General features: G+C 40.2%; 1 protein-coding gene across 2 annotated transcripts in view; it reads right to left on the reverse strand.

Moving 5' to 3' along the window:
* The window catches only part of XDH (xanthine dehydrogenase), a 195,238-nt gene that overhangs the window by 132,188 nt on the left and 48,282 nt on the right, over window positions 1–14,768 (reverse strand). For both annotated transcript variants that reach the window (XM_073628291.1, XM_073628292.1), the window contains exons 8-9: window positions 13,763–13,849; window positions 9,870–10,011 (exon numbers count right to left, since the gene is read on the reverse strand). In XM_073628291.1, the coding sequence (XP_073484392.1) occupies window positions 9,870–10,011; window positions 13,763–13,849 (229 nt within the window). The remainder of the gene's footprint in view (window positions 1–9,869; window positions 10,012–13,762; window positions 13,850–14,768) is intronic.

The following is a 14,768-nucleotide window of genomic DNA, read 5'->3' on the forward strand; positions in this document are numbered from 1 at the left end:
GGGCCACACGCTCCCTTCACAGCCCAGTGCTCCAGTGAGTGCTGAATGGGCAGAGCAGAGAGCCAGTGACTGTCAGTTACTGGCTCTCTGCATACTGAAGACAGAGAACCAAGCAATTAGTAGTGTTTGATTGCTCAGGTCTCAGTCTTAGAGGCAGCACAGGACAGCTGCAGCATTGGATCAATGCTGCATCCACCTAGGTGAATATGTAGGTTTGTTTTTTCAAACCCCATACTTCTCTTCTAAGGTTTCTTGCTTATAGGAAATCAAGAGGTAGGTAAACAAACAATCTTATGGTCCTTTATGCTTTTTATAAAAGTAGAAGCGGAGTATGGGGGGGGGGGGCGTAAAAGGGTTATGAGATCAGGGAAAGAGGTAGAGAATGGGGGGTGAGAAGGAAAGGGGAATTACCCCACAGACTTTAAGAATGGCAATTGGACGTGTGGTTGGAAGTTGGGCCTGTGAACCAAAGAACTTACCCTCGTCTGAATAAGAAAAATTAATTCAATCAGTGGTGGCCCGTCCATAGGGGACGAACTTCCCGCCGTTCCCCCTATCCATGCATCCGGCCCCCTGATCTACATGCAGGGCACATGGATTCCAATGGGGGATTTTTTTTTAAGCAGGTGATTAGTGCCAGAGGCTCTAATAGGCTTCAAAGAAGTGTGGGCTCAGGGCACAGAGCACTGTGCCCGAAGCCCACCCAGTTGTGTGACAAAACCGAATGAATATTTGCTATTGTCACAATGATTTTGCCTCCCGGCCAATCAGGAAGCAGGTCCTGAGACCTGTTTCCCGATTGGCCTAAAAGAGAAGCTACCCTATTGGCCGGGAGGAGACTCACAGCAGGGACACTGCCTAGGTTCCCGAGGAGGAGACCCAAGGGAATTTGGCTGGTGGCTGGCCGGTGCCCAGAGGGAAGCGCTGCCTGGGGTAAGTGTTGCGGGTGATCAACCGGGTGGAGAGGGATAGGGGGATGGTTTTTGTGCACCCCCCCAAGAAAAATATACCACCGGTATAGTACCAAGTTGATGTGTGTGTGTCCGCTTTAATATGCGAAGTCGTCTTCCATAGATTGGAATTTGTCTACTTTAGTTGGAAGAGGGGTGGGATGTGTTTTTCCAATAGACTGGAACGTAGGATTTGGCTGCATTCAGTTGGTGACGTAGGATAGTTTTTTATAGGGTTTTAAGGGGAATGAAGGAGTGGTGCAAGAGAAAGGAGGTGGGATTGTTTAGGAATTTGGAGCTGGTGAATTTGTGGGATAGTTCAAAGATCTGGGACAGAATTGTTTGTATAGCTGGACAGGACCAGAAAATGTGTTAGAGCATGTCAGTTTCGTCCTTGCATCCCCAGCATTTTTTAAAATTGTTCCCTATATGTTAGCCCTGAAGAAGGGCAGGGCTTTCCCCCAAAATTTACTGAGTGTTTCTGATGTTCTTAAAGTGGTAGTAAACGCTGAAGTTTTATTTTAACCTTCAAGAAAGCTTATAATAAAGCTTACTTGTAGGTTAAATGAATATCTGATAACAATAATAATAAACATGCATCATTTAACCACTTCCCGACCGCCGCACGACTATGTACGTCCTAAGTTTGAACGGGGATATCGTTGTTATGGCAGCAGCTATCCCCGTTTTCGTGCGGCGGCCGGCTTTCAGATAAAAGTGGTCCCTGCGGCGGATTCGCCGCGAGATCACTTTTATCGGTGGCGGGAGAGGGCCCCCCCCCTCCCGCCGCGATCCGGTGCCCTCCGCCGCTTACCGGAGCCGTCGGTAGCGGCGGAGGCGATCGCGTCCTGTGCCGTGAGGTGTATAGAGATGAGTGAGGCCAAGATGGCGCTCACTCGTCTCCATGACACTGCTGGGCGGAAGCGACGTCAAAACGTCACTTCCGTCCACGCCTCTTAAAGGCATATTTTTTCAAATGTCATTTTTCTAAATGACTTTTTTTTTTTTTTTTTTTTTTTATTGCATTTTAGTGTAAATATGAGATCTGAGGTCTTTTTGACCCCAGATCTCATATTTAAGAGGTCCTGCCATGCTTTTTTCTATTACAAGGGATGTTTACATTCCTTGTAATAGAAATAAAAGTGACACAATTTTTTTTTTTTTTTAAAAAGTGTAAAAATAAATAAAATATTGTAAAATAAATAATAAAAATAAAAAAAAAATTTTTAAAACCCCCCTGTCCCGACGAGCTCGCGCGCAGAAGCGAACGCATACGCGAGTAGCGCCCGCATATGAAAACGGTGGTCAAACCACACATGTGAGGTATCGCCGCGACCGGTAGAGCGAGAGCAATAATTCTAGCCCTAGACCTCCTCTGTAGCGCAAAATATGCAACCTGTAGAATTTTTTAAACGTCGCCTATGGAGATTTTTGAGGGTAAAAGTTTGACGCCATTCCACGAGCGGGCGCAATTTTCAAGCATGACATGTTGGGTATCAATTTACTCGGCGTAACATTATATTTCACAATAAAAAAAAAATTGGGATAACTTTACTGTTGTTTTATTTTTTTATTCAAAAAAGTGAATTTTTTCCAAAAAAAGTGCGCTTATAAGACCGCTGCGCAAATACGGTGCAAAAAAAAGTATTGCAATGACCGCCATTGTATTCTCTAGGGTGTTAGAAGAAAAACCATATATAATGTTTGGGGGTTCTAAGTAATTTTCTAGCAGAAAAACCTGTTTTAAATATGTAAACACCTAAAATCCCAAGGATATTCTAGCAAACAGAGGCCGATGACATCACCTGTGCATGTGCTCTGAAGGAACGTCATACACGTGCCGTTCCTTCAGAGCCCGTGCCATTAACAGTGACTCCCATGCGTATGACGTCATCACAGCTACCCATTCAAGCAGCCGCAGCCCACGACCCCAGAAGGAAGACTGGATGAAAATGGTTCAAAAAACATAAAAATAAACTCTGCGCCAATACAAAAATAAAATTAATAAAATATGTGAATATTAAGCTGCTCCCCTAAAAAGTGAAAAACACTCCTAGTGAAAAAAATGTGAAAAGAAAGGGGGCGCTGGTTTTGGTTCACCTCTACAGAAAATAACAGGTGATGTAAAGAAATGTGAAAAAAACTTGATCACACACAAAAACTTAATAAGGCACTTTAGCCAAAATCCTTAGGATATGGATCTTGAAATTGATAAAAAGATTATGGTAAATACACAAATGTTATAAACACAGTGCCAATTGTTGGTATAATAATACAGATATACAAATATCAAGTGTAAAGTACCAAATGAAATGTGATTTGCCAAATAAAATGAATTATTGTAAGGTGATCTTAGGTTCTTATGCTTGATAGTGGATAGTCCTTCACCATTTAACATACACCCAATGTGAGCAGATGGAATAACTGCTTACCAGATATATCTGACTTCTTTAATTAAACAGAAAGTAAAAAAACGCTTTGGCAGGATAATGTCTGCTCGCATGTATATGGAGCTCGGAGATGTACAGGAGAACTTCTTCTTCCAAGTGTAAGGCAGGATATGCAAAGACAATCAAAAAGCTCCCATAGCATAATACTGTTTATTTAAAACATAAGGATAAAAAAACAAAAGCCAAATGGCTCCTTACATTAAGAAGTGCCTACCCGGCACTGGGGCTGCTGGCTTGTCACACATGGGAAGGCTGGATAGCTGGAGCTGTGCCGCATCCACCTCTGTGAACGGCGTGCGTTCCACCGACCACCGCAGACAACCAGACACCCGGAAATGGCGTAGGGTAAACGTGACCAGGTACCGCCTCCACGTACGTTTCGTGATTACGTCTTCAGGAGGCATACCTGGTCACTGAACGTCACGTTATTTATAACACTAACTTGAATTGTTAAAAATTGTGGATGCGTGCGCAGCCGCGGTGCCGGTTTACATTTGCACTCATCTAATCACCAAACATATGCATAAAAAACGGCATAATTGACAAGACACATATAGATAGTGGATAATATTGAAAAAAAAATAAGTGGTTGCAGTAGTGAAATCCTATATAAAAATTGTAATTCCAAACAAATAAAAATGAAAATGGAAATGAAAGTTAAAAAAAAAAGAGGGTTTTTTTAGAAACTCTTATGTGAATACACAGACCCCCCTGCTCATTCAATAGATAGACAAGTGAAACTTGGTTGTAATACAAGATGAATGTAATTGAAGAAGAAGGAGATAGACCTATCCCAAAAAGGGTTCATCCATCCTACATGAGAGCTGGCACATTAAGAATGTCTATGTGTATCTAGATATTAGATACAATTTCATGTGAAATAATTCCATACAAAATATTTGATTAGTGAATATATATCTAAATTAACAAATATTGAAAAGTATTAGCTTGATAAAAACCTAAGAGGGCAGCACCACTGTTTTAATCATTGGTTAAAAAGCTATTTAAATCTAGCTCAATGTTCATGCCGTATGGTTGCATGGTCTGTAATTTATACAACCATTTGGTCTCATTTTGTGAGACTGCCCTCTTCATATGTGTTCCTCTCCAATGTTTGGAAATCTTATCAATTCCATAAAATGTACAGAGTGTGGGGTCGCTGTTATGAAATTCTTTGAAGTGTCTGTACACACTATGTTTGGGGAAACCTTTTTTAATGTTGGTCAGATGCTCATTTATTCTGACTTTAAGCTGTCATGTTGTTCGGCCTACGTATTGAGCATGGACACTCCAAGACGTAGGTTACATGGTCTGAATTACATGTGATTAAAGGTTTGATTTTGAAACTATCTTGTGTAACCGTAGATTGGAAATGTGAAATTTTTTGGGGGGCCCCAGATTTTCTAGTAGTCCTACAGGCCTTAACCTTAGTGCAGAAGTGGAATCTAGACCCATCCAAAAAGGTGGGCGGTTTCCTGGGAGGGTCTGGTAAATTCATGGCTATTTTATTTCTTAAGCCCGAAGCCCTCCTATTAATAAATTTATGTTTAGGAGCAATGGTTGACCTTAGATCTATGTCTTTTAGGAGTATTGGCCAGAATCTTTTGAAAATGGACTCGACCTGTTTGTATTGTCTATGGAAACCTGATACGAAGCCACCTGATCTTGGTGTTCTTTTTTAGGTCTTGTGGTCAGGAGAGATTGTCTATCAATTGAGGACACCTGCTGCAACACTTGGTTAAGTGTTCCCAATTCATAGCCCTTCTCTAAAAACCTTTCTGTCAGAACTCCTGCTTGTAGGAAAAACTCTTCATCGTTGGTACAGTTTCGCCTTAATCTCATATACTGTCCCTTAGGGACTGCCCCTATGCAACGTGGATGGTGGCAGCTATGTGTGGGCACAAAGCCATTTCTATCAGTGGCCTTGAAGAATGTTTTTGTCTCAAATATATTGTTATTTTAGTGATAGTGAGGTCCAAATAGTTCACAGCAGAATGGCTGACTTCTGCCGTGAACTTTAGAATATAACGGTTGAGATTAATTTCTGCCAAAAATGAATCAAAACTGGCCCTTGGCCCCCTCCAAAACAAAATAATATCATCAATATACCTTTTATACCTTTAGGGAAAAAAGTGACGGGTTTCTATTATTAAAGATAGTTTCATGTTCCCATTTGTTTAACACTATGTTGGCCACACTAGGTGCATAGCATGCCCCCATAGCTACACCTCCAGTCTGGTTAAAATATTCACCTTTGGCCCAAAAATAATTGTTGCCCAAAGCAAGTTTTAAACCTTAAATAAGATACCTAATCTGGGACCTTTTTAAGGTGGATTCTTTTCCTAGAGCCCATTCTAATGCTATCAAAGCATCTTTATGTTTGATATTGGTGTAGAGGGACTCAATGTCCACTGTTACCAAGAGGAAATCTTTAGTCTCAACCATGCCTTGGAGCAGTACGATAAGATCCCTACTGGGTGAAAATGGTTGCCTATGCAGCAGTGAAAGAGTACCGTTGGAGGGCTTCGCTTTAAGGCAAGTCTTTCATAATGTGCTAGTATGCAGTGCATACTAGCACATTATGCCTTTACCTTGCAGCGGTTATTTTTGTAAACTTTACTCCCGCTTTAATCAATACATATTATAAAAAAATTCCAAATGTGATGAATGCTAACCACGTGTCACAGAATTGATCATCTAAAAAGCAATTTGTCGAGAGAGGTGGCAGTCTAGGACCAGGACCAGGTCCACAAACACCATACTTTCATCTTGGGTTTACTTCCTCCAAAATAGATACACAGTGGGGGTTATTTACAAAAGGCAAATCCACTTTGCACTACAAGTGCAAACTACAAGTGCAAAGTGCACTTGAAATTGCACTGAAAGTGCACTTGGAAGTGCAGTCGCTGTAAATCTGAGGGGTAGATCTGAAATGAGGGGAAGCACTGCTGATTTTATCATTCAATCATGTGCAAGCTAAAATGCTGTTTTTTATTTTCCTTGCATGTCCCCCTCAAATCTACAGCAACTGCACTTCCAAGTGCACTTTCAGTGCAATTACAAGTGCACTTTGCACTTGTAGTGCAAAGTGGATTTGCCTTTCGTAAATAACCCCCAATATCTTACAAAAATAAGTACACCCCTCACATTTTTGTAAATATGTTATTATATCTTTTCATGTGACAACACTGAAGAAATGACACTTTGCTACAATGTAAAATAGTGAGTGTACAGCTTGTATAACAGTGTCAATTTGCTGTCCCCTCAAAATAACTCAACACACAGCCATTAATGTCTAAACTGTTGTCAACAAAAGTGAGTACACCCCTAAGTGAAAATGTCCAAAGTGGGCCCAATTAGCCATTTTCCCTCCCCGGTGTCATGTAACTCTCACTCTCTCATACTGGTCACTGGAAACTCAACATGGCCCCTCATGGCAAAGAACTCTCTGTGGATCTGAAAAAAAGAATTGTTGCTCTACATAAAAATGGCCTAAACTGAGCTGCAGCACGGTGGCCAAGTCCATACAGTCGTTTAACAAGACAGATTCCACTCAGAACAGGCCTCGCCATGGTCAAAGTTGAGTGCACGTGCTCAGCGTCATAGCCAGAGGTTGTCTTTGGGAAATAGACGTATGAGTGTTGTCAGCATTGCTGCAGAGGTTGAAAGGGTGGGGGTCAGTCTGTCAGTGCTCAGACCATACGCCGCATACTGCATCAAATTGGTCTGCATGGCTGTTGTCCCAGAAGGAAGCCTCTTTTAAAGATGATACACAAGAAAGCCCGCAAACTTGGAGAAAAAAAATGGAAAATAAAAGAAAGCCCGCAGTTTGCTGAAGACAAGCAGACTAAGGACTAGGATTACTGGAACCATGTCCTGTGGTCTGATGAGACCAAGATAAACTTATTTGGTTAAGATGGCGTCAAGCGTGTGGTGGCAACCAGGTGAGGAGTGCAAAGACATGTGTGTCTTGCCAACAGTCAAGCATGGTGGTGGGAGTGTCATTATCTGGGGCTGCATGAGTGCTGCCAGCACTGGGGAGCTACAGTTCAATGAGGGAACCATGAATGCCAACATGTACTGTGACATACTGAAGCAGAGCATGATCCCCTCCCTTCGGAGACCTGGCCGCAGGGCAGTATCCAACATGATAATGACCCCAAGCACACTTCCAAGACGACCACTGCCTTGCTAAAGAAGCTGAGGGTAAAGGTGATGGACTGGCCAAGCATGTCTCCAGACCTAAACCCTATTGAGCATCTGTGGGGCATCCTCAAATGGAAGGTGGAGGAGCGCAAGGTCTCTAACATTCACCAGCTCTGTGATGTCGTCATAGAGGAGTTGATGAGGACCCCAGTGGCAACCTGTGAAGCTCTGGTGAACTCCATGCCCAAGAGGGTTAAGACAGTGCTGGAAAATAATGGTGGCCACACAAAATATTGACACTTTGGCCCAATTTGGACACTTTCACTTAGGGGTGTACTCACTTTTGTTGCCAGCGGTTTAGATTTTAATGGCTGTGTGTTGAGTTATTTTGAGGGGACAGCAAATTAACACTGTTATACAAGCTGTACACTCACTACTTTACATTGTAGCAAAGTGTCATCTCTTTAGTGTTGTCACATGAAAAGATATAATAAAATATTTACAAAAATGTGAGGGGTGTACTCACTTTTGTGAGATACTGTACATCATGACCAATTTTCATTCCTATTTGTTTAACACTACCATATACTGTATCCACCTGGTCATCTTAGATAATTTTTTGTATTTTTCACCATTTTTTTATTTCCCAATTTATAGTGATTTTATCTTATTTCAATATATAAGGTGGGTATCGTATAAGTAACCATTAATTCCATGTATTGTTTTAATTTAAACATGAATCACATGTATTACTTTTCTTGGGAATAATTAATATTTTTCTTTTTTTTATGGGCATCGGAAGATGTTCATTTTTCATTTTTTTGATATATATGAACAGTTTTTCTTTCTTAATTTATAATTGGGGCATAGCAATAATACTTTTCAGCAACAAGATGGTACTCATAAGGTATTTTGCAAAATGAAGCTTTGCTTGTGACATGCGGCCTGACTTTCTGTTTTCCCAATGCCCAAGGAGGACATAAAATACATGGGGAACAATGGTTGAGCTCCCCAATGACGTCAGTTATGACAAAACGCACAGAGTGGGGCTGAATGCCATGACATCACCAGATATTCAAAGTTACCCAGAAGTGTCTCTCTGTTGCCTTGGACAAATATTTTGTCTACAGCGCTGTTATTGCTGTCATTTACAGTGGTTGTAAACCCTTACAGCACACTTTTACCTACAGGTAAGCCTATATAAGGCTTACCTGTAGGTGCTGTAAATATCCTACACGTTTTAGAAGATATTTACAATTCCTCGTATAAGGATTTCTTCTGTGCATGTGGCGACCTATTTGTGCACTTTAAAAATCTCACGCTGTGCCGTTCCAAGTAAAGGTCATGCCGTGACTGGTGGCTCTCGCGCGCACGCGCGGGAGTGACGTCACACGACTCCGACCAGTCATAGAGCCGGAGTCTGCAACCCCGGAAGGAAGATGGACGCTTCGGAAGGAAAATTGAGGACATCGCAGGCTTTCGTTTCAGGTAAGTGGCACATGATGGGCTACTATGCGATGCATAGTAGCCCATTATGCTTTACCTTTGCAGGGAAACAAAGAGGAAGTAAACCCATCAGGGTTTACTTCCTCTTTAATGTGACTGTTTTACTTATTTTTAATAAAGATCTTAGTTGGTTTTACACTATGTGGAGTGCCTGGCTCTCTTTTCTCTCTTATAACATATGATGTTTGGAGAGGATTGATGCTGAGGAGGAGTGATTCTTCCAGTGTCAGTGTTTGGTTCATACGCTATATGACTTTTCTTTTTTTAGAGGGACATATCTTTCCCAGTAAGCCATTTTGGGTGAAGCACAGTGGCAGGGGTACATTAGATGTGGAATGCACATGAGGATTTTCTGTTTGTCTATATATATAGAAGACATTTTGCTTTTGATGCACATTTTATTTAGTGTGGTGTCACCATATATTTTTGTGTAATCACATTTGAGAATTATTCACTTAGGGTGTGCTTTATTGGGTTTATTGTATTTCACTTGTTCAATTAAATATATTTTTATTTATGATTAGCGCAGCACTTTTTGGGAATTATCATCTGAAACATTTGTAGCATTTGCCCCAATTTGAAGATTTCCCCCCATTTCCTGCTACAATGTCAATTTTAAACATTTTGTATTTTTCACCACTTTATTTCTCAGTGACAGTGTTCAGCAGATAAAATAGTGGGAAGATCTTTCTAAGGTGGATATAGTCAAGATTTGTCACAAGACAGGAAGATTTATTTTATTTTTTAATATAACTGCTCCCTACTGTAGTCGTGGAGAAAATTTGGACAAAAATGGGACAACGCGTTCATGACTCACCCACTTCAGTGTTGCCCACCACTAGCTTGGCTTCTGGATATCGAGCTTTAAGATTCAGAAGTTCATCTAGACTGGAGGGCTGAAGCCACATCACATCCTCACCTTTAAAGCACAACTGTCTACGAGGAGAGTTCTTAAGCAACTGTAAGAAAGACAGTTCACACAAATCTTCAGCCTTGTTTAAAAGCAAGTCACAGACATGGACATACATACACTCATAGACAATGTGCTAACAACTTCCATTGTTATAGTCTTACCTCCTCTTTCTTGCTACAGCAATTGTGCATCACATCTAAATATGACTGTGCTGTCTTATGGACACCAGAGTTAAGCTGGCCATAGAAGATTCAAAATTTGTTTGGTTCAACAGGGACCAGCCACATTTCAATCAGTGTGTGTCTGTCCCTGTTTGACAGACATTAATCATGTGACCAATGTCTGTCATAGGAGAATGTTGGAAAACTTTTCATGATCTGCAGCTGCAGCCACTGAGCAGTGTATTGTGAAAGAAGTGTGTCCCGCTGTCAGAATACAATATGGTTGATTTACTAAAACGAGAGAGCAAAATCTGGTTGAAGCCCTGCACAGCAGCTTCTAACTTTAGCTTGTTCAATTAAGCTTTGACAAAAAACCTAGAAGCAGATTTTGCACTCTCCAGTTTTAGTAAATCAACCCCTATGTCTAGCCGGGGGGGACTCCTCCATCCACCTCGTTTGTGTGGATGGAAGAATCTATTGTTTGTTTGTTTTTTTGTCTGAACAAGAAAAATTATCTATGGCCGGCTTTAGTCCAACTGTGATCAGCACTTAGTAACAGACCTATTCATACATGCCTCCTCTCCTTCTCTATAATATAAGTCTGTGTAAATCTGACCATACAGATTCCTCCATCCATACAAACAAGGTGAATGGAGGAATCCCCCATGCTGGGACATTGTATTTTAACAGCCGGACCTAACGAAAAATTTCCAACATGTCCCTCCACACAAGCCAATAAACCAATCGACTTCTGTTCGGTAGGGGAACCCACACACTGATCAAAATTCCCAGAGTCACTCCTGGACAGCTTAAGGATACTTGTACTTGAAGGTTGTGGCTGTTACTCAGCTATATCATCGCAGAGCACTAGCATTCAAGCAAGTAAGTAAAAATCAGTTACATCCCATGCATGTGTTATGGAGATGCCCAAAGTTACACAGTTATCGGCTAGAGGTTGTTGCTTTTAAATCCTCAGTTTATCAAGTTAATGTATACACTTGACCCTAAAACTTGCCTGCTAAATATGCTAGATGATACAGTTATCAATACAGATGCACAGGTTCCCATATTAGGCTACTCTAAATAGCTTGTAAAATAGTTGCAACAACAATGGCTTTCTCCCAATCCCTCCACTGTTGGAGAATAGAAAACCTAGGTCAATAATTCTTTGTCCCGTAAAAAATTAGTATTTCAACACAAAAATTGTCCATGGAAAATTTAAAAGCTGTAGAACCCCTGTTTGGAGGTACTGGACCTAGCTTCATATGCACTAATAGCACAGCAATTGTTCTCACTTTTGCCCTAAAAGGGCTTTTTTATGTTTTTGTCAACGGTGGAATTCAGATGAGCATCATAACTTATTACAAATCTTATGCTTAGACTTACAAGAATGAATAGGAGACAGATACAGAATAATGCATGGTGTTCTTTCTTTATTGTACTCTTGGATTTTTATACTTGCACAAAAGATGAACAGAAATGGCTAGTAACATAGCAGATTCTTTATACTGTTGAGTACAGGTAAAGTATGTGTGCTGTGTTATCATGACACATTTTGTTATTCATAATGTATACCTTGCCTATGTGAATGAGTATTGGAACTTGATTTGGATGCTCTGTATGTTTTGCTATCAGGCTTGGTGTTTGATATATTGTTGCACGCATTGTGCACACCAAAACCTAATAAATAAGATCTGATTAAAAAAAAAAAACAGTTATCACAAATCATAACATGCAGGAGTATAGGACTATAAAGAGAAAAAAAAGTGTGAGACTTTCAACTGGGTTTTAGAATATGTCAACCCAACATTTTATATTCCTAATATGTGCCTATGTATTGCTTCCTTTGTGTGAAATCCCTGGTGTTCCTGCCAGTCCCTCTGATTTCCCATTAGAAACTGACCACACTAAGCATGAGAGCCCAGCATAGTCAGTTATCTAGCTGTGCTGGAACTCAGCCTGCTCTCCTTCAATGATCAGACTTGTGCTGGCACACCTCCCTCTGCACGGCCATTCACTGTAAAGTTCATTGTACTGCTGTTTCTCTTCTCCCAGCTCTCTGAGATCCTTATGCAGATGAGAACAGAGGTCATGTGACCACTTCTAAAAAAGGGGGGGAAATATAATTATATTATAATTTTTGCCTTTCATTTATATTTTACACTGGATGGGTTGTTTTAGAAGGTAAGGGTTTACATATACTTTAAAGCTTTGACAAGGCGCTCACACTTTGCGCATGCTGGAGTCTTAGACCAAGGTGCTTTTCCTGGCTATCTGCTCTTGGCATGGTTAGTGTGTATCATTGTGCAAAAACAAAAACTTCTGCCATTACTGCAACAGTTAAGGATCATTTTATCTGCTGGCAAATTTGGCTTCTCTAGCTTGGCACAGCAACAGGGATACTCAGTTACACAAGTACGTTTCCAAAAATGGTTTGTAAGATAGGAAATTCCTTAGCTTGTGTCATGCTGTCAGATACCTAAAACACGTATTATACTCATCAAGGCTGACCCCAAATGTTAGTTGACATCATGTCCCCTGTTGTTGCTCCTGTCTAAAGGTAATAATAATCAGACAAAAAAATCCAACCTGTCTGCTTTATTTTCCCTTAAAGAACTCCACTGAAATCATCTGTTGTGGTGGGTTGTGATGCAAAGCACATGTTCCAATCTTCATTTAACAGCTATAGAAACGTGTACCAAGTGCCTGCCATGTGCCTGTGGGGTGTCAAGGCCTCAGGTAGGCGACCTGAGAGCCTGCTTAGCTGGTAGCAGCAGAAAGCTGACCGGGTGACTGTCGTCTGAGGATCTAGTTTGGTATCACAGGGAGAAAGTGTCACATGGATGTTAGAAGGAGGTAACCAACTTTCCAAGGACATTTTGTGAGTACAGACTGGTGCGAGAGATCCTAGAGACTGTAGGCTAAGGCCATTCCCTACTGGGTGTGTGTATAAAGGAGGCATAGTGCCCAGTGTTATGAAGAGCTTAATCTAATTCCTTGTGTAATGACTTTGCTTGGACTTTCCACCAGAGGACATTTACAATCCTCAAGTTTGCAACAGTCTGATAGTTCTAAAGAAGATACTGTAAGTGTCCTCCAATTTGTACATAGTTTTTGGAGTAACCCACTCAATTCCCTAACTCCATCCAAGTTATCCAAAAATAATATATATATATATATATATATATATATATATATATATATATATATACAGTTTCTATCAATTTAAAATGTATAAACTGTATTCAGGAATAATAACATATACCACATTTCATTAAAATATATATATACATAATACATCTCACATGTGTTCACTTAGATATTATATCTATCTATATATTACATTATTATTCTAAAACTGTATTGTCCATATATCATCACATGAGCATTTTAAATAGGAATGTAGGAATGTTGATCATTAATGACTCAGTATCATTCTATAATTTAAAACTGTTCACACATAATATGGCCTGTAAATATAATTACATGAATTTTTTTGTGTTAATTTGATATTATTTTTACTAGTACTGTGTGCTAGTTATTTCTTTTCACACTGGTGGTTGTTCAAACAGTTAGATGCAGTACATTAGAATCATCTGTACCCAAACTGTTTGATTGTTCATCTCCAGCTCTTACCAGTAGTTCTGGAGGAAAAATTAGCTCTTGTGTTGGGTCCAAAGGTCTGAATTCTGATGGGTCAAACAAAGCTGAAGATATTTTTGTCTGTAAAGAAAACAAAATGAATTTTACAACATCACACATGTATTTCTGTTTTAATCAATATTTATTTTTTAAGCACTGAAGATGCATTTGTCAGTCATGCCATCATCTTTATGAAATTATAGTCATAGTCATTACTTTTTTTCTGCAAAACAAAACAGCATCTGATCACACAGCGAGCTCCTAGCAGGTTGTAAAACTTATACAGTATATGTGATCTGTGCTTCTGTTGTACACAAAACTGTACATAACCAGATTATCTCAAGCAAAGTTGATTGGGAAACCTGAGTGAACATGGCCAGTAAAATTTTGGTAGGGGGTAGTCTTCTATTGAGTGCCTGTGTTCTCAACTGAGTGTCTCATGTTTATTACTGAATTTCTAAGTATCTCATGTCTTCTGATGGGTGCCCTATGTTTTTGTTGAATGTCCTATGAGTTGTTCCAAGTGCCCCATGGTCTCCACGGAATGACCCATATTTACTACAGATTATCCCAATTCTCCCACTGAGTGTCCCATATCTTTATACTGAGTGCCTTGTATCTACTGACTGTCATGTTCCATCTACTAAGCTTCTATATCTTCTGCTGAGTGTCCTATGTCTGGTTCTGAATGTTCCATGTGTTCTTTTGGGTGATCTCGGTCTTCTGCTGGGTACCCTGGTAATTTTTTGCAGTCATCTCAAGTATGTCAAATAATGTCAAAATCTGATGATCTATATTTGAGATTTTTTTTTAAAATGCATCCATTCTCATGCCTGTACTAGTAACTGCATTTTTTCTCAGTTCTCCAAAGTTATCTAAGTATGGCATTTTATACATACAGTCCTGGTATACAGTTACATTGGTCCAGCTTTGACCCTAACTGCATATACAATACCTGTGGAATCTCTACAGAGGCTGGTAATCACTTTAGTAAACACTG

The sequence above is a fragment of the Aquarana catesbeiana genome, linkage group LG04 (assembly GCF_042186555.1).
Source record: "Aquarana catesbeiana isolate 2022-GZ linkage group LG04, ASM4218655v1, whole genome shotgun sequence".
In the NCBI taxonomy this organism is placed as follows: Eukaryota; Metazoa; Chordata; class Amphibia; order Anura; family Ranidae; genus Aquarana; species Aquarana catesbeiana.